Source organism: Solanum stenotomum, chromosome 1 (genome assembly GCF_019186545.1).
Source record: "Solanum stenotomum isolate F172 chromosome 1, ASM1918654v1, whole genome shotgun sequence".
Taxonomy (NCBI): Eukaryota; Viridiplantae; Streptophyta; class Magnoliopsida; order Solanales; family Solanaceae; genus Solanum; species Solanum stenotomum.
The window spans coordinates 630484-656746 of NC_064282.1; the positions used below are offsets into that span (position 1 = coordinate 630484).

Below are 26263 nucleotides of genomic sequence, written 5' to 3' on the forward strand. Positions count from 1 at the left end.
TACAATTTATTTTTGACGGGATCAAAACATTGGTGACAGTAATGTTTATTAGAAAATCCTAAATATACACAAGGAGTCGATTTTGGCTCTAACTTATTTTTGGCATATGGTTTAAGCCATGGGTAACATAAACAACCAAAAACTCTAAGTGATTCATACTTTGGAGCCTCGTGAAATAAAATTTCATAAGGGCATTTATTTTGTAAATTTGGAGTGGTTAGACGGTTTATAAGGTAGACTGCTTGGTGACAGGCAAAACTCCAAAAAGATGAGGGCAAGGATGCTTGATGCAGTAAGGTTTTGGCAGTCTCAACTACATGCCTGTGTCTACGTTCAACCGATGCCACTCTTTGAGGCATGTATGGTGGTGTCACTAAGTGTTCAATACCTTGAATTTTGAGATATGAGGATAAACCTTGGAACTCACCACCACCATCAGTATAGAGAGACATAATTTTGGTTTGAAACCGACGCTCAAGTAAGGGATGTAAAGCTTGAAAGACATCAAGGACTTCCTTTTTTGATTTTATAGTGAACAACCACATGTGGCTGCCAGTTAATTTGATTGGTAACTGGGTGACAAGATTAAACTGAACAATTGTTGTATTGGCATCGGAGTTGGTTACAGTGATGTTTGGGGCCATTTTTATGGGAAGGGTGGGAGGGTTTCTCGACAGAAATTTACTCGTGAGAGTTAATTGGCTCTTGATACCATATAAAGTATAAAGCTGCCAGTAGAATGAAAGGAACGATGTATTTTATTGATTGTAACTAAGTATATATAGATTCTGTACAACTTCTACAGCAAAGAGATAAACTAAGAAAAAGGTAAGACTTATCTATAACCTATATACAAGGGAGGAAGTTACAACAGAGTCCTAAAGAGAAGACACTACTAAATCTGATCCGTTATTACATTGCACCATTAAACAATAATGAAGGGGATTTTTTCCGGCATTACCATGTTGCTCGGACGTAATATTAAAATCCGAGGACCTAATATCCTATTAAAAAAAATAGGGTACAAATAATTTTAAAAAATGTATATACATTGCCAAAGGACTCAAAATCGTATTGAGGAGTTAAAAGAGGGAAAAAATAAATATGGTATAAATTGGGTGAGAAGTAAAAGGTAGGTGCAGTGTGTTCGTTTCCCTTGTCGCAGTTGCAAAATACAATCAGTAAGAACCAAAGCGTATAGTAGCGGCGAGATCGTTTGATTACGATTTCAAGTTAATCCTATACAATCTCAATCAATCAATTCGATTGCCATTGTCCGTGTCTACATACATGTAGAATTTGACTCCCCAGTAATTTATTTATATAAACAGTAGAAGAACCATCAAATTCACTCTATTCTGATCGTGACGATGAAGAAAACAACCAGAAGTAGCATCGATTGTGCAGTTGTTGATGTTTGGAAACGGGCAGTCGGTGAACTCTCTACCAGAAATTTCGCCCACCGTCTCGGTGCCTCTGAGGTACTTTCTTCTCATTGCTTGCTCATTAGTATTTTTCTGCAATTCTATCCATTAGTGTTTTTCATGATGAAATTCTATTCATTACTGTTTCTCTTGAAAGTTTTGATGCAATTCTATTCATTACTACTTTTCTTCTAAGTTTTGATGCAATTCTATTCATTAGTATTTTTCTTGAAAGTATTGATGCAATTCTATGTATTGTTAGGTGTAGGTGTATGATAAAGTGAATTTTCTGATCGTCTCTGCATTAGTTGTTTATTGTTACATGAGTTTATGATCATTGGATGATGTCAAGGTGAACTAGTCACAATTTATTTTCGGCTGGTTATTCGTAAATTTTACTCCTGGGTTATTATCCTTTCACTGTTTTTTCTTGTTCTTCAATTTAGATTATCACCTGTGTTTTTTGTGCTTTGATTATCACATTATTTTGTTGTCATTATTGTACTTTCCTCTTTGTGTTGTTTACTGGTCCTATTTCACATTATACTACTCTCATTTATGTATTCCCCTTTTTCAAACTGTTTGGGAAAACTTATGTTAAGCCGAGGGTTATGGAAACCTCTCTATCTCTACAAGGTAGGGATAAAGTTTGCGTACAAACTCTACCTTCCTCTCCAGACCCCACTTGTGGGATTGGTATGTTGTTGTTGTTATTCTTTTACTTATTGTTTGGATGAGTTTGGGATCCTTGAAAGATGTTAAGGTGAAAAGTGTTTTCCCCTATATTTATCACTTTTATTGCTGTTAAAACAATAACATTGTATCATTACAGATTTATAGCTATTGTTGCTGCTGCTTTGCATCAATCCATGCATATATCCTTAGTTTAGTTGACCATATTATTATTAGGGATATAGATTATGCAGCATTTGTTATTACACAGAGTGGAGCGTAGGACAAAGGCAGAGTAGGTTGTTTTGCATTCTCTTAGCTCTTACCTTATTTCCTTTCTTTAGTTTTGCGCTCTTAAGAAAATTTGAAATATCCATTTCATCAGGAAATAGAAAGAGAGAGAACTGTAAATTTGATACAGAATCAATTTGCTTAATTGTTGCATTGACTTAGATGGTGACCATAAATTTGTTCAGGTGTACTTGGCCAAGGGTGGAGTGGTTGTTAAGTGCTCTCCCCTTCTCCATTTGTGTCCTTAATTATTCTGAATATGATCTCAGCGGAAGAGCTTATTTTCATTTCTATATAGATTCTTTTTGATGTGTTCTATTTATGTTCCAAGTTATGTCTCAAAACCCAGGCCGTGGTAACTTTTATTTCAGGATCTTGTGCTCCGGCTTGATGTCTTCCGGAAGCTGGAGAAGCACCGGGGCTGTGTGAATACGGTTAGCTTCAATGCTGATGGTGATATAGTCATATCAGGTTCTGATGACCGAAGGATCATACTCTGGGACTGGGAAACTGGGAAAATTGCACTTTCATTCCATTCAGGTCATCATAACAATGTCTTTCAAGCAAAAATCATGCCATACACTGATGATCGAAGCATTGTTACCTGTGCGGCCGATGGACAGGTAGCTACTTTTTGTTGATTTCTTTTCATCTAGGTGTTTCATGTAGGTCATCGTTTTCCTATATGGTATGCCATCTTTGCCTTGCATTTAATTATTCTTTCCTTGTTCCTCCTGAAAAGGGGCACTTATTTCTTTCTTAGGGGTTGCCGATGTACTTTGAAACCACAAAAGGATTATAGTTCACTTCTGCCACTACATCCAGTGAGAAAAAAGACATTGTTATTTTACACTTAAATGATAACAATCATGCAGGTGAGACAAGCACAGATTCTAGAACATGGGAAGGTGGAAACAAAGTTGCTGGCCAAACATCAAGGGCGAGCTCACAAATTGGCAATTGAACCAGCAAGCCCCCATATTGTTTACACTTGTGGAGAAGATGGATTAGTTCAACATGTGAGTTACCGGTAGTTCTATAGTCCTTCCCTTCCTCACTGTTTTCTTTAAAGTTTTTTTCTTTGCTTTTTTTGGGTTAGGAAGACTTGGATAGTGTGGCGCAGGGAGAGTGTATGAAGATATGGATTAAGCTCTCTTGAAAACTCGCATTTTGTGAAAATAATTTGCATTCATGTGTGCACATGGTAAAAATAGAGCACAACAAAATTAAATAATTGAACTTTTTTCTCAGAATCATTTATAAATGTGGATTTATTGTATTTAATTGCCTCATTTTGAAAAATTGTAGAGGTTTGCTTCTTTTTTTTCCTATCTCTCATATACAGAACAACCGCATCCTTCTTCTGTTTGGGAATCATGTATATGTTAACATTAGTTGAGGTAAAAACACTAGGTCGTCCTTTTCAAACCCCCCGCCCCTCCCCTTGGCAAAAACTCCAGGTGCCTTCTGTCCAAACTTTGGTGGATAGAGTTATCCAATACTTGTGTTTGGCAGGGGTACTTGTACTGGTGGGATGTAGTAGGTATCTCGTGGACTTAGTGAGGTGAGGTGTGCAAGCTAGCCTGGACACCAATGGTTATATGAAAAAACATAGTTATAAATCAAACTCATAAGGAGTAATATGTTGCAGGAAATTAGATATAATGTCCTTTATATTGTTGTAAATGATTGCTCAAAACAAAACGGTTTGATGGGAATAAAGAATTAAAAGAGAAAAACTAGAACACTGAAATACCAAGAGATTGAGACTTTGACAAGTAGGTATGGACATTGTTAAGGTTTCCCACAGATTCTTTCGTCTGAGCGTTATATGGCTAATGGTTTGATTTAATGTGTTCTGACAGATAGATTTGAGAACAGACACTGCTACAGAGCTTTTTACTTGCCAACCCCTGCGGATGAGGAGATATATGTCTGTACTTCATCTAAATGCAATTACGATAGATCCAAGAAAACCCTATTTGTTTGCTGTTGCTGGATCAGATGAATTTGCTAGAATTTTCGACATTCGCAAATATAATTGGGATGGATCCACTGATTTTGGCCAGCCAGTTGACTATTTCTGTCCCCCACATCTAGTTGGTGATGAGAATGTGGGGATAACAGGCTTGGCTTTCTCTGACCAGAGTGAGCTTCTTGTTTCATATAATGAAGAGCTCATTTATCTTTTCACAAAGGACATGGGGCTGGGACCTGATCCATCCCCTACATCGCCATTGTACAATGAAAGTGATGAGAGCGAAATGGGCCAAGAACCCGAATCTGATGCATCTGCAGTTGTCATGGAGTCTGGAGCAAACATTGGTCCACAAGTCTACAAGGGGCACACAAACTCTGAAACAGTTAAGGGCGTGAACTTTTTTGGGCCCAAGTGTGAATATGTTGTGAGTGGATCAGATTGTGGTAGAATTTTTATATGGAAGAAAAGGGGCGGAGATCTTGTTCGTGTTATGGAAGCAGATAAGCATGTAGTGAACTGCATTGAGTCCCATCCTCATACCGCTATGCTTGCCAGCAGTGGAATTGAGAATGACATAAAAATATGGACTCCAAAAGCCACTGAAAGAGCTATTTTACCTACAAATATTCAAAAGGTATGTGATATCACAATTAAGATTCAATTATGAAGCACATAAGTTTATTTATTGTAGGTTCTTTAGCTTGTCCGTCTCAACAGTTTTGTTGGAAATAATACAAGAGTCACTTCTGTTGATACACGCTCGAAGGGGGAGATGTTTTAATTGTCCTCAATATCTCATGATTTTATCATTGGGTAAGAGTATCCGAAGGGTTACTTCACCTTTGGTGATCACACACCGACCCGGGCAATCACTAGCTACAATCGATGGAATTTTGATTGAAACTTTATAAATTTGGTTCACCTTTTCAGGAATTTCCCGGGACAGTAGGGGTAAATAAGTTATACATTGGCAAGTCCTCCTTGATTTCAGCTGCCTTACATATCCCGATCATCTAAAGCTAAGCTAGTAATTGGACAACATTTAGTTAGATTGCTACTTAGTTAGAATATTACCATACGACAAATGGTTGATAATTATATATTCAAACATCGTACCTAATAGATACCTAAACACGAAATTAGTAGAAATATCAAATCCTGAAATTTGAATGGTTCTTTTTCAGTTGCATCCCTTATTAAACTTCACTTAGGTCTCATTTGTTTTCATTAAGATTAAGACGTATGAATTTGAATGCACGTGATGTGCATTCAAATTTTGAGGTCTGAATCTAAAGACACATCTAAAAACTAAATAATTAAACTATTTGTTTTCTCAACATCTGAATGTATAAAATTTGTCTTTGTTTGAAAAATAATAAATATAAAATTTAAATAAAATACTAAATTGATTTAATATTATATCAATAAAATATTTTAAAATTTGTACATGACAATTGGTGTTGGTGATGATTACGATGGTGATTGTGTGTGTCGATTTTGGATGGTGTTGACTGATAGGGTGGTTGTGGATAGTATTATATGGTATAGTGGTTGACAGTAGTGATTAACATTGGTGGTTTTTGGTGGCGGCTAATAATTTGCCGTGGAACAATAGTGATAGCTAATGGCGGTGGTGAGTGATGATAATGGTTAACGATATATAATGTCGACCAATGATAGTAATTATCGGTTGTGATTAGTGGATGTAATAATGATTGATCGTAATGATTGCAAATGATTGCTAATGGTGATGATGATTGGTTTTGGTGGTTGAGGGTAGTCGTGGTTGTGGTTGAGCTGAGGATAGTAGTTGTGGGATGGTAGGTGGTGGTGGTGATTAATGGTGGTGGGAAGTGTTTGGGTAACTCAAAAAGTGTTTTTAAGCACTTCTTAAGGCTTAAAAAGTACCAAAAAAGGTGAAAAGTCAAAAGTTGGGCTTACAAGTCACTTTCAAAAAGCCCATCCAAACACCCCCTAAGACTTTGTTATAGATTAAGAGCTTGTTTGACATTGCTGTTAAAAACTGCTTGTTTGTAGAGTTACTTTTTAAAAATGACTTTTCTTAAAAGTGCTTTTGAAAAAAAACAATTTGTGTTTGGTTAATTCTTTTTAGTGTTTTTTCATAAGCAAATTACGTTTGATTAATCTTTTTCAAAAAGTGTTTTTGAGAGTCAAATTACAAAAAAGGATAAGTTTTAATGTACTTTTTTAATATTAAGATTATTTTATAGAAAGAAAATATTTTAAAAATTTTAATACATTTTTATTTTTATTAAATTAAAATGTACATGTTCAATTTTCAATCAAAATTATACTTTTTTTTTAGAAGGGTTGAAATCTTTGATTGTTCTTTTATTTTTCTTTCTAATCTTGCAAAAATATTGTTGTTACCTTTTTTTTTAGTTTTGCAAAATAATACGTAAAATAATAATATATAAACGTAAATTAAAATAAAAAGTTTATTATATAAAAATAAAAAATAAAAACTTTAAATGTGTTAATTAATTAATAAGAGATATATTGGTAAATATGTATGTATTGAAGGGATATTTTAGTCTTGAAAAAAAAAAAATTCTCTTTGTGTTTCTGCTTTTTTCAAGAAAGAATTTTTTAGCTTCTTTCCTACAATAGAAAAAACTTCTTCTGCTTCCATTTAAAAGCACTTATATTGATTTGCCAAATGCTTAATTTTTTTTAAAAAAAGTGTTTTTTCACAAAATTAGTATTTTTGGCCTCCCAGCAGCAATGCCAAACAGGCTGCAAGATCTGAATAATTAAGATTTAGACTTTGAAAACAAACCAACTTAATGAATGAGATCTAAATGATTAAATATAAGACATGCATTAAGCGCATTGAACCTAAGTTATAAACGAATTGGATTTTACCCACACACTTGACTGTAAAGGTGTCAAAGCATTGAACTAAGACACTTATTATAGTAAACTTATTTCCATCTCGTTCTGATCATTCTAATAAGAGATGAATGTAAGGCTGTTTTCAACCCTTGTGCTCTGGGAATTTTCCTGCAACGTTACTAGAATTTATCTCCTTATCATGAAAAGAAAGCCACAAAAGTAAATGAGGTCTCCTTTAACCGGAAAAAAGAACAAGATATATGCTATTTCACTGAAGTATCTTACTGCGAAATGATCTTGTCTTACTTGGGGAAAAAAGAAGAAAAGAACCTAAGTAAAGGTACTTGGAAAGTATTTAAGAAAGGCGAAGCAGGATCAGGTGAATCTGGAAACCAGAAATTTTAAAAAGATTCGGGTAGTTCAGTCATCAGAGGAGCTGGGAAAGAAAGATTGTTTTCCTTATTTATTTTATTCCACTAGCTAATTTGTCGTATTTCTGGTGTGTGTAGTCCTGATCCATATGTGTGCATTGTTCCATCATTATCTTTATGTCATCACTCTTATATTGACATTTTGTATGTCATAGAAAAAACTTGGAACATGTATATTTTTGTTAATACCTTAACTGTGTCCCACTGTAGAGTCAAATATCCCAAAAAAGGTCTATCTTGATCTGACACAGTCGTTTGTTACTTATTGTGGTCCTGATCCCTTTCTTGGGTGTGATAAATTTCATGCATGTGGTAAGGATATTATCCAAGAAACTGATATTAGATCGCTAATCTGTGCTATTGATCTTATGGAAGCATAAGTAGCTCTATTTAACTGCTAATATTTCTATTAATTAAGGGTTCAACACCTCATCAATTTCATTTATTCAATTATGGCGGTGCGGAAGATAATGGCATCTACTTCTTTGGTACCGGAAGTGACGATGAGTATGGTGGTAGTAGTGACAATGAGGATGAAGATGATGGTGATATGGATGAAGATGATGAAGATTTCTCCGATGGTATGGATGATAATGATGATGACGATGACGACGATAGTGATGATGATGATGATGACGACAACGATGATGATGGTTTTGATTTTTTAGATACACACGAAGATGGAAATGGTGTTGAGTTCTTTGAAACTGTTGGGGACCCTGATTTTGATGATTCCTCAGATAATGACCAAGATGCTCCTAGTGATTCATGCTGTGATGATGATGACTCCAATGAAAATGACATTGATGAATGATGATGTTGCAACAGTAACATGGATTATGTTACTTCTCGTGAAAGATGATATTATGCCTGTTACATGTGCTGATGATTTTGCACTTTGTGTTTCCAGCAGAGACCTAAAGCAAGGGGCTGGATGCATCACATGGCTTCTCCAGAGGACCTAATGTTGCAATTACTTTCCCAGCAAAGACAAAGAACAAACCTGGGGAGCATTGAAGAAAATTCAGAGGTTGGTGCAACTCATTTTGACATTTAATGCAAATAGTGATAATTCTTCTGATGATGGTGAAGATACTACAAGTGGTCAAGACTCTTTTGACTGAGTGGTTTGGTTGCAACTTTAATTCAATACATGTTTAGGAAGTGTACATATATAAGATACTGGATAAATCAAAATCTTTTAACTTTTGATATTTGTTTTTACTTTGCAAGTTTCTTTTTAATTGAGCCGGTATCAATTGTTGTCTATTCCTTGGATTATGCTTCTCTTTGTTGGGTACGATGGAATATGCTGCAAACAAGCGCTAACGCAGTGTATTCCTCAGAAAACTATTAATTTACTTAATGTGACAAATAAGATATTTTCCATACATCTACTGCATTTTACTGCTGGGATGGTGTGTTAAGTATTAGAAGAACATCTGGATATCTCTCTTTTAAACTTTTTTTTCTTATTGATTTTTGTTTTTGGATAGAGGGAGAGGTTTGATCCAGTTTCATGTTTATATTTGTGCTTAGAGGGGATGGGGCTACAGTGTTTTTACCCTTTTCAGGTCTAATCTTCGCTCTTTGAAAGATGAGGATTATACTTGGTGGGAGCCGAACTTTCACCAGTCAACCAACTTGACATGAAAGAAGTTGGTTTTTTGTTTAATTATGTACTCTGTTAATAGAAAAACTAAATGTGCTATGCCGCCTCGAGTTGAAAAGAAAAAAAATGGGTAAGAGCTTTGCTGTGAGCCTCTATAATTCATAGATAGAATTAATATAAGCAAATCTGAAGAAATTATTAGTTTATATAACTGCTAAAAAAAATAAAGCAGATAATGTGCAATCAAAGTTTCAAACCTGGGAAATTTATTATCATTCATCTTCTTATAATGCTCCTCTTTACCATCGGATATATTTGAAAATCGGAATTTAAGGACTGACTCATTACTCAATGCTCATCTTGCTTCATTATTGTTAGAGTTCTTAAAAGCTTGAAAACTCACAAATTGGTTTTGAATTATTATTTTTTTACAAAAGATGATTGTGGTTTGTTGGGGTATCATTTCAATTTTAGTTGTAGTTCAAAATTTGAAGTAATTCGAGAAGAAATGGACCCATTCAAATGTTGAAGTTCATAGGAGACCAAGCACAATTTTGTTAAGTTCGTATAAATTAGCATTTACATTTCAAAAGTGTGTATAAACATCTCTTATACACCTCTATATACATATATATGTATATATTGTACTGTAATTGTATAATGTTGTATTAGCACTATTGCAACAACAAAAAAAAGAGTCGTACGGGTGAGTGCAAAATATTGTAGATGTAATTATTATTTGTACGTATTAGAATGTACTTATATTTTTTGTACGGCTTCTTATTCCAATTAATTGTATTAGAATGGATATTTTCTTTTGTAAGAATCCCTATTATAAATGTATCATTTATATTTTCATTAATTTTTTCACTAACTTACTCCTTTCATCAGATTTCAAAAAGAATGAAAAAGGATCAACTCTTAACTATATAAGTTTTGGCATTATCCTCACTATCAATGTTTTCCTAGTTTAGGAGATTTAATAGAATTAATACAAGCAAATCAAAAAAAGTTATTTCTCTATATAACTGCTAAAAAATTAAGCACATAATATACAACCAAAAAAAAAAAGTTTCAAACATGGAAAATTTCCTCTATGTGACACTATTACTTGTCCTATTCTCAAACATCTCAGTTTCAACAAATGTAAACTTTCATCTTTCTCTCAATTACACATCCATTTTGCAAGCCAGAAAAAATTTCATGTCTCTTGATACCTCCAATCTTTCTTATCATTCACCATATTCTTACAGTCTTCCCATTTACCATCGCGATGTATTTGAAAAATCAGACTTCAAGGATTATGACTCATTACTCGATGCTCGTCTTGCTCGATGCATAGAGAGATCAGCGAATTTATTTTCATATGATCAAAATTCTACTAGTAGTAGACATTTTGCACAAGTTAACCCTATAAAAACAGTAATCTATCCTTTACATGGTGAAGTTGTAGTCCCCCTTTGGATTGGCTCTAAATTACGACGTGAACTTTTACTTGTTGATACTGGAAGTCGTCACGTTTGGTGGCAATGTGGTCCATGTGAACCAAAAAAATGTTACAAACAAAGGAACGATGAATTATATTATTCAACTGAATCCACTACTTTTGAACAAATTAATTGTGTCAAAGAGAGTGCAAGTTGTGTCGAGGGACGTAGTAGAGTTCATTGCTCTAAAGAAGAAACAAAATGTTTTTATGAAGTAAGATATGGATATCATGGAAGTACAATTACTTCTGGATTTATGGCTTATGAAATCATAACATTTTCTAATATACTAGATTATGCAAGAATTATATTTGGTTGTGGAAAAAATCAATTTAAGGGGGATACAAAATTCCCAAGATTATTTAGTGGAATTGCTGGTGTTGGTGGTGGTTTATATACAAATGGATTTGAGACATATTCATTACCATCACAAGTTGGTGCAATTGTATTTGCTTTTTGCATTCCTACTCCAACCTCAGGGAAGTCCTCTACACTTACTTTTCACGAAACTCCATGGAAAACAGGTCAGTATTGTCTCGGTTTTTTAACTTAACACGTAGTTTAAAAAAAACTTTGATCAATAATAAGTAAGTAGTAATAGATGAAGTAATTTTGACAACAGGTGTAACGGCAACGCTGATGAGGAACGACAAGTTTCCTTCATTTTACTACATATCGAACTTGGAAAAAATTATGATTAATAATAGGGAAGTTCCAATTGATCCATCTCATTGGGATTTGGGCCCAGATAAATATGGTGGCATATTTGTTGATACAGGAGCCTATGTTACCTCATTTCCTGATGATGTTTATGTCAAATTTAGGGACATATTTATGTCACAAGTTAAAAATATGCAATTGGATCCAAGTTCACCAACTTCATTTGATACTTGTTATATGGCTGGTGAATTTGTTAATTGGGACAATTTTCCAGTTGTGAAGTTTTACTTTAAAGGTAGTGTAATACCTCTTGTAGTGAAACAACAACAAGTGATGATACTATATAGGAAAAAATATTGTTTGGGGTTTCAAAGTTCAGGTCGTAAGAGGTCTGTAATAGGTGCTAATATGTTACAAACTTTAGGATTGACATTTGATCTTGAAATGTGGAAGTTGACTTTTTCCCCAGATGCTTGTGAATGAATAAAATACTACTTACTAGTATAATCTTTGGTTGACTTGGAGTATTGATCAAATGTCAAATGATGTTGCTCGAAGGAAATTTTGGATATTTTTCACCTCACAAAGGTAGGAGTAAGATTGTACACATCACATTTTCTCAGATCTCACTCATAAAATTACTATGAACACAAAAACGATCCTACAAAATATATCATTTTGGAAATTGAGTGTATAAAATGGATTTTAGATATACAAATTAATATAGTTTGTTGAATTATTTTCCTTCAAGCCTCCTAGCAAAGGACATCCCTGATTATGTGTCTTGAATTAGAGGTACCAAACCAGCTTATCATCATGCTAGGTATAATTGCTAACAACTGCACAAAATATTTGACGAAATCATCCTTAATGTTGCGCAATACTAATGTATCAATATTTACACGGTCAGACCACTTAAATAAAGAATCGGAGTTAAAACGAACAAGAAAATGGTTAACATATATTAAACTAAATTAATAAGTATAATTGCTTACCCAAGCAAGGCCGATGCAAAACATACTAAAACCAGGATAATCAAATGGAGCTCTCTCAGATAAGAAAAGATCTATAAACATATGAATTGAATATTGTTAGTTTGACATCAAATATTAAATATTCAGATAAAATTAATTTAATATAGTTGAACAACAACTTAATTACCTGTCAAAGGACTAAATATAAATGGAGAGAGAATGTTTGCAAAGGAGGTTACGCCAGAAATGCACCCTTGAGCAATTCCCTATCAAGTTGAAACAAAAAAATATCATATATGTGTATATTAACGTGTTGTAGCAGGTTACTTGTCTTATTTTTCTGGTCACTAAGTCCACTTATGTGAATAGTTACATATAATTATCTTTTAAGTAATTTGATATTTGTATAATTCTTTTATAATGTTAATGTCTAGAAGTTTAAACTTGTATACCACAATAATACATATATATGTTGATTACCTGTTCGTTTGGCCCAACTTGTTTTGAAACAATGCTTTGTAACTAAAATAGATAAAACGTTTATCATTAATATTCAACTATATGATAAAATCAATCATCAACTAATCGACTCTTTTTTTTTAAAGAAAACTTACAGCTGGTTTTGCTAGGAAGAGAAACATAGGAAACAAAGCACCTACATAAGGAACCTGAAATATATCATGAAAAATTGTGATAAATGTAAGAAAAAAAAGAAGAAGATATCTTTGAATTGGAAAATATGCTAAAACTATCATATGTGAAGTTCAAGCTTTAGCTTACCCAAGCTGCCCATGCAATGCTATCTATTAGCATCTGCAAAATATAAATAAAAATATCGATCAATTACTTGTACTCCATAGTTTCGAATTAGTTTGGATAGACTATATAATCATTTGAGTTTAAGTATGTTTGGTACGATAAAAGTCCATTTCTATTGAAAATATTCTCTTTTTTAAAAAAAAATATTGGAAAATATTTTCAGGAAAAAAAAATAAGAAACTACACAAATTCGTAAAAAAATGCATACATTGCTAAAACCAGCTATGAGTGCCAAGGAAAGTATTGTCTCTTCTCTGACTATATGAGCCAACTTAGGCAATACGATTAACTGCTCCAAAAAAATTGACAAGGAAAGACAAAATTATTATAAGAACAATTAAAATTTAGTACATGAAATTAATTAAGTTGATTTACTTTTTCTTTTTTTTTAAAAAAAGCATAATAAATTTGAACATGTACTTGAGAAAATGTTGTCCCGCCGTAGCAAATAAGCATTAGAATAGAAAAATCGTCTTTGTTGTATTGAAATCGAGCCCTTAAGAAGTACTACAAAATAATAATACAAAAAAAAAATGTTAGTTGTAAGGTAATTAATTATTAAATTATATATTCAATCGACAATTTTAGAGAGCTAGAGTTACCAGAAAGGGAGTTTGTATTCCACCCTCACCAAGACCATATAAGAATGAAATAAATGTTGCCAATAAAAGTGTGGTACTGCAAAAAAATAAAATTAATTAAATGAATATGAGAAATATGCACAAGTAAATCAATACTTTGTTAAATTCGTGATATGTTGCGTGTTTATTTCTTTTCTTCTTTCTCAGTTTTATAGATATAGATATAGATATGTACACTTTAATTTAATTTCTACTATAGTCATCAATTTAAAAACATAAAGAAGAATGTCATAACTAATAATAATTAGTCTTATATATGTCAATTATAAAATTTTCTCTTCAATTATTTTGGAATTAAGCTACAGTTGATTAATTAATTGAATCTTTTATTTAAAATATTTTGAAGAAACAAGCAACAGATAATTCATGATGGGCCGAACTATTAATATGTCTCTTGTAACAAAACAAAAAATCAGAGGAAATAAATATATATTTTCGTATATATCATAACATTTTCAAGTTATGTTCTTTAACACTTTGAGTGCCATTCGTGCAGTCTTTTTCAAACTTTTTATTAATCGTCTTTTTCAAACTTTTTAGGAGATAAAATAGCCATAGCCCATTAGTACATAAACAAGTAACATAATTTAAAGTTGGAATGAAAACTTTATGACTTTTTCAACAACAATATCATAATTCATAAGATGCCAAAAGATGGTGCTAAGCAATATCATTCATTAATGGAAAAAAGGATAAATATACCCCGAACTATCATAAATGGTATGCAGATACCCTCCATCATACTTTTGGGACATTGGTGCCCCTACCGTCCAAAAACTAGAGCATATATGTCCTTCACTCTAACGGAAGATTAAATAGGGACATGTGGCGCAATCTTATCCGTCGATCCGATATTTAATAAATAACAGGTCGGTGGATAAGATTATGACACGGGTGCGTCCGTTAGTATAAAGGGTATATATGCTCTAATTTTTGGACGGCAAGGGCACTAATGTCCCAAAAGTATGACGGAGGGTATCTACATACCATTTACAATAGTTCGGGGGTATATTTGTCGTTTTTCCCTTTATTAATGCATAACGAAAGTCTTTTCTTTTAAAAAAATTTAGGCACTCTTCCCATGTGTTTAGGTTGAATTATTTTTAACTACCAAATGATTGAATTTGAATAAATAAGAAAAAGAAAAGGTAGCGTAGTAATTTGTAGGTATAAGAGCAGCCATATTACCTACTCTTGAGCAAGTTAATAATATGGTAAAATGATGGAATATTTATAGGACTGGGCGTTCCCTCGGAGGAGTCACTTTCAGATTTATCATCGTCGTTGGCTAATATGGGTTGATTCAGAGCATCGTAGTTGATCTTATTAATGTGACGAGTTGTGTCCTTTAGGAATATTGTCATGTATAATACCGCGGCTGATGAAGAAATTGATGATACCTTCATTCCAATAAAATTAGTATAACATACACTCCCTTACTAACTAGACATTATATATAAGAGTGAACCATACCAGAAATATTTGTTCAGTCGAGAGGAAACGAACAATAAAGGTAGAGCATAAAAATGCAGCAGAGCCTACACCCGCCACAGTTGCGATAGCAGAAGCGCGATTCTCCTCTGACATGCAATCAGCCTGAAGCGGATTCAAAATTTATATTTCATCAAATTTAAGTGAGCTAAAACTAGGCTCATATATTACCGCATAAGCAATGGGAATGCATTGAATGCCAGTATCACTGATCATGCCAGTCAAGGTCCTTATCACATAGTAAGCATAAAAATAGTTTGTTGTCCTCCTGTACGCCATTATTACTTGAAAAATCGAAAAAAAAAAAAACAACAGGTACTATTAGTTGTTTGTTCAAAAATGTACCAAACATATTTTGATAGACATAATTTATTTATTTTAATTTGAATTTCAGAACCAGAAGGAAAAATCAAGAGTGTGACGGGAATTCTGAGCAAAGCTTTCCTTCCATATACATCAGATAGATTTCCAATTAGGGGCATCAGCAACATTGATCCCAATCCCATAATCTGCAATCAATCATCACGAATTAATCATAGTATAGTAGTATATTTTTCAATATTAATGAAAATAGAAGAATTGGTGTAGTTACAGCTTGTTGGAAACCAGAAAGATAAATAGCAAGAGAGCACTTGTCTTGAGAAGGACAAATTGCATCCATAGTGATATCAGTAATTGCTGGAATCACCACATAAAAAGCAAAATTTGAGAGGAACACTGTCACAAATAAGTGTTTCAAACTGCTAATCTTTTCCATATTATGTTCTGTTTTTGCTCTGCTTCAAGTGCTCATCTGTCTAATAGAATGTTGTGCTACCTTTATATTTCTACAAACAATATAGAGTTGACAATTTGTTTTGTTGCTTCTCTGGGAAATTCAATTATTATGCCTTATTGGTATAGTTGGTGAAAAAGATAATGGATTAAGCTCTATCCCAGTGACAATTATATATAGTATTCAATACATTCCGATTGTTAATACTTTAATCCAAAAATGCTCATGTTATTACTTAATTGGGTCGGGAATTAGCGATATATGAACCATCTTGTGCATAGTATCTTTATACGTATACTACCAACCTCTAACTAACACAGCATCTAACTACATTATACATGGATGAATTAGGTCATGTTCTGCACTATAATGGAACCTTTTGAACTACCCATTATTATATGACTAGAATAATAGTATATTGGAATTTGGAACATCCATTCCGCGTGTTTGCTTACTTTATTTGATTACGTGGGAACTACTTAGTATCAAATCTTATTAGTTGAATTATTCATGCTTTCCCAGAATATAAATTACAGAAACTCCAACTGTTTGGGTGCTAAGTTACATTATATCCCGAAAGTTTTCCAAATTCTAATAATCCTGATTTTTTCAAAACTCACGAATACATTACTCTTTCGTCGTCGGTACATATCAAATGATACATGAGTTATGTATCAGATAAAATGTGAGGACTTTCCTCTTGCTCGTTGCCTTCTTTTGAAGTTGGTTTTTGGGCTTTTTCAAATAGGATTTTCATCCTCTTTGGAATTGGACCTTTGCCAGTGGCTTATTGGAAGTCCAGTTCATTTTTCCATTTACATAATAATCTTGTGGGGACCTAAATACTGGAACACATAGTAATGGTGGAGAAAAAAATCTTTTTAGTCATTTCAGCGGAGGTGGCAAAATTAGCCCAATCTATTGTGGTTTTGGACAGGCTAATAATACGCTTATTTCATAAAGGGAAAAAAATATCCCAAAAGGGGAAACTAATTAATTATATAGGTATTTTACCAATTATCTCTATTGAAGATTAAGTATTTAATGCTGATGATAAAACATGAAAAGAAATAATTGTTTTTTTTATGATATGTCAAAAGTGACAAGTAAAAATGAAAATCTATTTTAGGAATAAGTGATAAGGAAAAGTGAACTGAAAAAGTATTTCCTCCGCTCATTATTCCTAAAATAGATATTTTTTTTACTTGTCACTTTTGACATATCAAGAAAAGATAAAAAAAAATTCATGTTTGACCCTCAATATTAAATACTTACTCCCTCCATTCCTATTTATACGCCACTATTTTTTATTCACGTGCATTAAGAAATTAAGTAAGTTTACCATTTTATCCTTATTTAATTTTTTTAAGTTAACTTTTCAATCAATGAATATGAATTAATTTATTTTGATTAATTAATTTTACGAATGAACATGAATTATTCACTTAGTTTTTCTATGTTGGTCAAATGTATATTTTCAAGGCTAATAACTCACAAGGGTAAAATAGGAAGAATATTGTAATTTATGTATTGATTTTATGAAATAACAAGTATTATGGACCAATTATTTATAGTAAGGATAACATATAAAAAAGAACGGGAAAAATACTATTTTCAAAATCACTTTTCGAGACATCATTTAATAGAGATAGTATGGTAAAATACAAATTCAATAATTATTTTCTTAATGAATGTGTCAACTCAAACTATGACAAGTAAAATTGAATGGAGTGAGTATTAAATTTGGCCAAACTTATAGACTCAGCACTCTACCTCGGTACCTCCGCCCATTTTTGCAATAATTAACATAATATGAGTAATAATGATGATTGTTTGGTCCTCTGTAGAGTGATAGGCAAAGGAAAAACTTTGTTCTTAAGGTTCTAATAATTCATCAATAACCGTTATTGGCCATAGTTCGAACTCTTTTTGTTATAAAAAAAGAGAAGACTAACTAATTGGGAAAATTGTATGAAATAGCAAATTATTAATTTAAATTAAATGTTATAGCCATAGTTTATTTTAATTGTAAATCGCAGCAAACATTCCTTTTTTTTTTTTGCTATTTGATTCGGTATACAATTAGCCATTTTATATATTTCGGTATAAAATGCGTTTGTGTTTGTATAAAACGAGAGAAAAGTGTATATACAAATATAAATATATATATTTTCGTCTTATACACTTATAATTATACAAATACAAATTTTATTAAACAAATTACAATGTATAAATGAATTTATACAAAACTGAACAATTTGTATAAAATTGGATGTTTGTAGCGAATTATACAAATTAAAAACTCAATAGCAAACATAAAATTTGCTATGGAGCGCAATTATGCAAACTATAGATATAACATACAAATATAATTTGTATGTTTGTTATATGTGAAAGTTGCTCAAATTAATTAGGGTAAGTAAAAGAAAATGAGAAAGATTAACATATGGAGAATCAAAACTGTTATTAAAAAAAAGTCCAGATAATCAACTAATTAAACTATTAAAATTCACTAATTCGCAACTCACAACTCATAAGAGCATATAAACTTCATTAGATCACTAATTAAGGTTAGAGTTGTCGATATGGGCTAGCCACCTCATTCAGGCAAATTCATACGGGCTTTGACACTTTATGGGCCAGGACATGCCAGCCCATTTTTTGTGTGGGCAAGAAAACGGTCGACCCAACCCACAAGTACGTGGGCTACAGGTTTGCTGGGTCAACCCACTTTTTTAAAAGTTATATATATATTTTTATAATTATTAAATTAAATTATAAATTATAATTTAAAAATATTATCATAAATATCAACGAAACAATATTACATGGTGTTAATGTTACTACTTGTTAATCAAATCCACAAACAAAATTATCTTTATAATATTTATTAAGTTTTTTTTCAAGTAAAAGTATAAATATCTAAATAGAAATATTAACCTAATTGTTTTGCAATGATCACAATAAAACACAAAAAATATGACAATATTTCAACCATAAAAAAGTAAAAAATAAACTCCTTAAAAAATCACGAAACTTATAGCGTATCTAACACTTCATGAACCCTATGGCGTATCTAACACTTCATGATCATCTTCATCAAGCATATTTGAATCAACTTGTGGGAAGGTTGTCGGAACATCTTCATTTTCATCTGCAATATATGTGGTTTCAATTAGTTAAATATTAAAAAATAACAAAATTGAGAATTATAATAATTAAATGTACACAAAAATATATTACCAGTTTGAGAAAAAAATCATGTAACCAGTTTCGAGTAGCAACAAGTGTTTGGACATTTTCATGGTGGATGCAACTTCTATATACTTAGTGATTTCCTAAAAAACTTTAAATAGATTTTGAGTTTGGATCTCTTTAATTTTAAATTTTAATATTATATTATATTATATTTTTTAATTAATTTTTATTGGCCCATGGGTTGACCCTACCTATATTTCTCAAGCCCCACAAATCAGCAGGTTTATTCAAGCCGGGATAAAAAGTCCTTTTTTAAAATGGGCTCCAAAATATTTAGCTCAGCCCTATTAAATCTCAGGTTAGGCCAGATCGGCCCAACAGAACTAACCTATATTGACGGCTCTAATTAAGATGATCTAAATACACATCATCATAATTAAACTTCACTATATTATTATAATAATATTACGCCAATAAAGAAGATGTGTTCCCGGCAACTTTGGCCGTACAATCAAGATAAATACCAAAAGTACAAAAGCACTATAAAATTACTTTAATTAAAGTCTTAATTCATATGTGGCCCCTTAAAGATGTACACATAATTTACGTAGACACTTCAACTGAAGTTAGTACCTATTGAACACTTTTATCTATTTAAATCTTGTTCCTATTAGACATTTTTTGATAATCAGCAACAAAATATAAAGTGTGCGTGATACACTCTTGATGACATGGTAAAATGATTAATGAAAAGACGACATGTGACAAGTGGGCCCCAAAAATTATAGAAAATAATTTTTAAATTTTAAAAAATAAAATTTATTTCAAATACATTTTCAATCTTTTTTTCTTATGTATAAAATTTTGGAAATAATTTCACATACTATCCAGCCCCATGCTACCCCACCTCCTTTCTTCTTATTCCCTGCAACATTCATTTTCCAAACCACAAAATTCAATATCTTATCAAATTACTTATCGATTCAGTTGTTTTAAAAAGTATATTTTTCTTACCTAATACGTGAAAGAGATATATAGAGAGACACGTACAAGAGTGATGAAGATGTCAAGTTTGTTAAAGATAATTAATTCAAAATTGATTGTAAAAGAAAAATCAAGAGGACCCAATTTAATTTTCAAATTATTTGATATTATTTTTTATAAGTGAAATGGGTTTGCATTTTAATTTGAGTGACAGTGTTTGTTTGAAGGTGGGCGGAAATGAAGCTATCGGCTAAAGTTTTAACTTCAATATCCAAAAATCTTCTTTCTTCTTTCGTTTTTTAAGATCCAATGCAACTGGCTTTGAAAACCTAGTTGAGGTGAGGAAGATGACGGAAAGTGGGGTGTGGGGCTTTTTCTTCTTGCCATTAAAAAATTATTGTTTTCAAAAATATTTTAAAAAATCTTTCAAGTTACTCACAATGCTAAGAATCAAAGGAAGAAGAAAAAAATGAAGTTATCTTGAAAAAATATAAAATAAAATACGATTTTAGATATCTACACGTGCCAAAGGAAAGTAAAAAACATTTTTTTTGTCATATCAGCATTTTGTGTTTAATACGTATACATTTTGTACAATTTAGGTGTTCAATAGGTACTAGCCCTAGTTAAGATGTCTAAGTGAAATATACGAACAACTTTAAGGAGTTGTAGTTGACTTAAGCCTTCATTTTAAAATAGAATAAAAGAAAAAAGTTTGGAATAAGAAAAAGTAAAAACAAAAAGATAGTGGATCTACTTTATAATTTTGCTTGAAAAAAGTTAACAAAGTATATTAGCAGTTGTCAATCTTACATTTTATAAAGACAGATCACATATTTGTCTTTCCGTCGAATATTCGAACATAATTTATTATTCTCACCGTTCAACAATATTTGTTTATTATTGATTTTGCACATTTCTTATAAACTATAATTAAAAAGGTAATTATATTAATTATTCATTGATTTTATAAAGTGGACCAGTATTGTTAGATGTCTCAAAATAGTATAGTTGGCCGAAGGGAGTAATTTCTCTTTCTCTTTTTAAATTTATATAACACTTTTCATTTTTCGAAAGTCAAACAGTATAAGCTGGACCAAAATTTTATGCATGTGATCTTCAATTTTTTTAAAAAATGAAATTTATATATTTGTAAACTATGTAAAAAAATACTATAAATTATTATAATTAATAATTCAAAATATCTAAAAGATATATGAAAATTACGGTCAAAGATAGATTTATTTAAATCTCAAAATTCAAAATATGCCACATAAATCGAAATTGGGAGAATATTTATGTTCTCACAAAATAATTGTCATATCCTCCTTGTAGGTATTTCATCTTCAATTTTCGTGGGACGGTTTAATCTAATATTAAATTTAGAAACAAGAAAAAAATTTGGTTTGTTTTACCAAATTGCCTGTTAGTGTTTACTTTTAATTGATTTTTCTTCTTAATAAAATGTTGATTGAGATTCAATAACGATAAAATGGAGATAGTGTTATAAAATAGTTATCAAAATATCTTTAAAAAAAAAAGATATTACATAAATTGAAACAAAAAGAATAATCTCTGTAAATTTTAAATACTTATCTGTACACATAATTATTCACTTTATTTGAAAAATTAGTATTTGATCATAAAAAACTATATTACAAAAACTGTAACAGCTTATATTTACTCGCTTTCATATTCCTTCCCTGTCAAAATATTTCTCGATATTTGCTTCTCTAGATTTTCAACTACTTGAACTTTGATGACTATTATTTTAAATTGTACTTTTTCATGATATTATTGATATGAAAAGAATTATAATTTTTAAAACTTCTCAAATAATTTTTTAAATATTCAAATTTTAATTTCTAATGTATTTTATTAATTTAATTTATGAATTTTGTTTCAAAATATACAAAAGCTAAAATATGGCATAGAATATTTCTTGCCTAAATAATGTTGGAAAATGGTAAATCAAAATTTCACAATCAACAAGTTGGGTTGAGAGAACACTTATCTCTCCACATCAACAAGCTGTCACCCATTTCGATATGGAGCCATCTCCACTTTGAATTTTCCTTTAAAAAGTACAACAAATAGAGTAATCCTTATAGAATAAGTGCAAAAATTGAAAATCCCACTAGACTTGAGATATTTCATTTTATTTATAAATATTAAATGTCATAAAAAATACTCTCAAAACTTTTACAAACGGATACTAAATAATACGATTATTTATATAAATAATATAATTTATTTGATTAATTACACTTGTAATTGTTACTTTATTTTTATTATCATATATGACATAATTTAGCTTTAATAACCATTTGATATAAATCTATATTAAAATTATATATTAGGTGAGTTCTTAAATTTTTTATTAAAACCGTATCAAGACTGTATAAATATAAATAATTGGTGGTCTGATGGTGGTAATTACGAAAAAGAGCTCTGAAATCTATATTAAAATTGTATGTAAATATAAACAATAGTTATAATACAATTCGAATTTGATATTATACATTACTATAAATTCAAAAGTTATTATTCCCTATAATACATTTCTAACAATGTAAATTAATTTAAATAAAACCGAAATATTTGAAATTCACATATAATACTTATACTATTTTATTTTAATTTAATTTAAAGAGGGCCAAGGGCCCTTAATTTATTAATAAAAACAAAAGAAGAGTCGGTTTTTCATATTTTTCCTATTTTTTATTAATCAATTACTCATTTTCGGGATTTATCAAAAAAAAAATTAAAATTAAATAAAATTGTTGAAAACGGGTCAGATAGTTTATTTAAAAGGGGGTTGATTTATGGGTCGGATTAGATGTTTATGGGTCAGAATTTTTTAGTGGCATAATTGATCCCTTTTCATTTTCATATAAATGTCATGTGGTAAAGTTAAAATGACATGACAATTCCATGTGACATTTAAAGAAATAAAAAATGAGTTGGATATGTCCAGCAGACCAACTAACGCCCATAAGGGCATATCTATGCGAAAAGTTGGACGTTGATAGAATGAGTGAGCCAAACTTTAAACGGAGGATATATTTAGACCTTTTCTAATAGTTTAGAGGCATATTTGATCTTTTTTTCTTATTAAAAAAATATTTTTTTTTAAAAAAGAAATATAATTTATATCAATAAGTTTCAAAAACTATTTAAAGTGCTCATCAATTTATATTATTATAATGAACATGTTATGTGAAAAATTATGAGTACTTTTAAAATGTGATCATATTTTTTTCAAAAATAATGGTCAAATGCATAGTCAAAAAGAAGAAGAAGAGTGAGATTTGGAAAATAATAGAAAGAAATATTACTCGTTCCATTTCACAAATAGTGATATGATTTGACTTGACATAAAGTTTTAGAAAATAAAAAAAACTTTTAAATCTTGTTGTCCTAAATTACAGTTATGTCAAATGTATTAAATTTTCCTTTAATTTTGTGGCTTTAAATATGTCACGCAGAAAACTAAAATTAAAAAATTACCAAAAAGAAAAGAGGTAATTTTTTTTAAAACATACTAAAAAGGAGAGGAGATTGTTCTTTTTTAAACGGAGGGAGTACTTGTGTATGAAACTCCGCACATTGTTTCCATAAAAAGAGGCCACTCCTTTAATACGCTCCACTTTGCTCTCTCACTTTTCTTCTTTTCGCTTCCCCCACCCCAACCCAATGGATTCTCTCACTCTCATTTGTACCGCCGCTCTTCTCGCCGCCGGCGGACTTTACTGGTTCGTTTGCTTTTTTGGCTCCGCCGAGGTTAAGGGTAAACGGGCCGTCCAACTTACCGGCGGCTCCATCGATAAAGAGAATGTCCAAGACAACTATAAACAGTACTGGTCTTTCTTCCGAAGCCCTAAGGAAATCGAAACCGCCGATAAAGTCCCTGTATTCGTAGATACTTTCTATAATCTCGTTACTGATATTTACGAATGGGGTTGGGGTCAGTCTTTTCACTTTTCCCCTTCTCTCCCTGGTAAATCTAACCGTGAGGCTACTCGTATTCACGAGGAAATGGCCGTCGATCTATTAGGTGTGAAGCCCGGGTCCCGCATTCTGGATGCTGGTTGTGGTGTGGGCGGGCCGATGCGGGCTATTGCGGCCCATTCTAAAGCTAATGTGGTTGGAATCACCATTAATGAGTATCAGGTGAAGCGAGCCAGGATGCACAACAAAAAAGCAGGGCTCGATTCACTTTGCGAAGTTGTTTGCGGGAATTTCCTGCAAATGCCTTTTGCAGACAACAGTTTTGACGGAGTTTATTCAATTGAAGCTACATGCCATGCTCCTAACCTTGAAGAAGTGTACCAGGAGATCTACCGGGTGTTAAAACCTGGATCCCTGTACATTTCTTATGAATGGGTTACAACGGAATTGTACAAAGCCGAAGACCCGGAACATGTAGAGATTATCCATGGGATTGAAAGGGGTGATGCTCTGCCAGGGCTGAGAACCTATAAGGATATTGCTCAAGTTGCTAAGAAAGTTGGTTTTGAAGTGGTGAAAGAGAAGGATTTAGCAAAGCCCCCATCACATCCATGGTGGACAAGGCTGAAAATGGGGAGAATGGCCTACTGGAGAAACCACATTTTGGTCACAATTCTTGCATTTCTTGGAATTGCACCAAAAGGAACGGTTGATGTTCACGAGATGCTGTTCGTGACTGCTGATTATTTAGCTCAAGGTGGTGAAAAGGGCATTTTCTCTCCAATGCATATGATTCTCTGTAGAAAACCTGCAGCAGAGTAAAAACCCAAATCCAAATTATTGCTCTAGAGATTGACCATGGAGGTTAATTTCACTCTGTTGTCCCTGCCTTCCATTTTAGTTTTTGTTTTCTTATCGAACGAATTGTTGTTATTTTCCTTTGTTACTTGTAGTTTCGATCTATCTCTTTTTGTTCTTGTTTCAATCTATAAACTAGAAAAAGAACCATCTTTATTTGTTAATCACTTGACTTAATTACTAATCAATTATTACGCTTTCTGTTGATGCGTGGATTTGATCAGACATTTTTTTCTTAGTCTCTGATCAGATTGTTGTCGTATGTTTTGGAACTTCTGCACATATTATGTGGCACTTAATTATTTGACAGGACATCGCATGTGATGTTGTTAGCTGTATGATCTACTTTTTCATTATTCCCTCTAGCTTGTGGTCCTTCCACGCCAAATATGATTCATCAAAAACAACATTTTTACAAATTATCGATATGAAGTAATAAGAGAAATTGCGTACATATTGGAGAATTTCTCCGCATCAAAAAGAAAGTCCTCCTTTTCTTTTTAATGTGTTTAAAAAAGATAATTTTTTTTTTGATAACATTTTAATTTTAGCTTTTCACGTGACATGTTTAAGGTCACAAAATTAAAGGGTAATTTTGTACATTTGATATAACTTTAATTTAAGACTACAAGATTCAAAAATCTTCTTTATTTTCTTAAATTTCGTATCAAATTAAACTAGGTCATTCTTTGTGAATCGGAGAAATTATCTTTTTGAGAAACTCGATCATGGCTATAGTGGGTCAAGTGCAGCTGTCTATAGTTTTTAGATTTCGAGATGTCGAGTGGACGGAGACTTCCAGATCAATATGGAAATTTGAATATGATTCTGAAATTGCTGAATCTGGGGTCCACAAAACAAAGTGGGTGCAAACTTAGGAATCAAAATTTTATAAGTTGATTTTTTGTTTCACTTAAAATCTGAAAGGTTTCGATCAACTATTTTACCTTTTTTTTTCTTTCTTCAGTTTGTTTAAAAAGAATAGGCTTTTTCTTAGAAAAATTGCTTTAGAGAGGAGATTTATATCTTAAACAAAAATATCTTCAAATGAGTTAAGAGACTTAGCATCATACAGCTGTCTTATTAATTAAAATTAATACAACGCTAGCCCACTCTAAAAGTCTAACTAAATCTATCTACTTAGGCTCGTTGGTTCAT

At 31.8% G+C, this 26263-nt stretch overlaps 4 protein-coding genes across 6 annotated transcripts; 3 read left to right on the plus strand and 1 right to left on the minus strand.

Moving 5' to 3' along the window:
* The first annotated feature begins 1100 nt into the window (after positions 1–1100).
* On the plus strand, positions 1101–8879 carry LOC125876517 (uncharacterized). 3 transcript variants are annotated; one of them, XM_049557726.1, is made up of 5 exons: positions 1101–1481; positions 2759–3010; positions 3263–3406; positions 4253–5002; positions 8123–8677. In XM_049557726.1, the coding sequence occupies exons 1-5, from the start codon at positions 1371–1373 to the stop codon at positions 8321–8323; spliced, it is 1458 nt and encodes a 485-aa protein (XP_049413683.1). In that variant the 5' UTR covers positions 1101–1370; the 3' UTR covers positions 8324–8677. The 3 variants fall into 3 exon arrangements, with proteins under 3 accessions (XP_049413683.1, XP_049413692.1, XP_049413675.1); XM_049557735.1 differs by having other exon boundaries at positions 1104–1481; positions 8569–8879; XM_049557718.1 differs by having other exon boundaries at positions 1104–1481; positions 8074–8738.
* Positions 8880–10334: 1455 nt separating this feature from the next.
* Positions 10335–11897, plus strand: LOC125844153 (protein ASPARTIC PROTEASE IN GUARD CELL 2-like). The gene is made up of 2 exons (XM_049523416.1): positions 10335–11282; positions 11399–11897. Exons 1-2 carry the CDS (start codon positions 10348–10350, stop codon positions 11895–11897), a joined length of 1434 nt encoding a protein of 477 aa, XP_049379373.1. The 5' UTR covers positions 10335–10347.
* Positions 11898–11996: 99 nt separating this feature from the next.
* Positions 11997–16228, minus strand: LOC125852502 (uncharacterized). Its single transcript, XM_049532228.1, has 14 exons — positions 15932–16228; positions 15737–15848; positions 15511–15623; positions 15322–15444; positions 15037–15248; positions 13810–13885; positions 13628–13714; positions 13416–13496; positions 13169–13201; positions 13003–13056; positions 12869–12910; positions 12576–12654; positions 12410–12480; positions 11997–12253 (listed from the first exon to the last, which is right to left on the minus strand). Exons 1-14 carry the CDS (start codon positions 16094–16096, stop codon positions 12170–12172), a joined length of 1332 nt encoding a protein of 443 aa, XP_049388185.1. The 5' UTR covers positions 16097–16228; the 3' UTR covers positions 11997–12169.
* A 7665-nt stretch (positions 16229–23893) lies between these two features.
* On the plus strand, positions 23894–25269 carry LOC125852512 (24-methylenesterol C-methyltransferase 2-like). The gene has a single exon (XM_049532239.1). It carries the CDS (start codon positions 23993–23995, stop codon positions 25067–25069), a length of 1077 nt encoding a protein of 358 aa, XP_049388196.1. The 5' UTR covers positions 23894–23992; the 3' UTR covers positions 25070–25269.
* Positions 25270–26263: the final 994 nt, after the last annotated feature.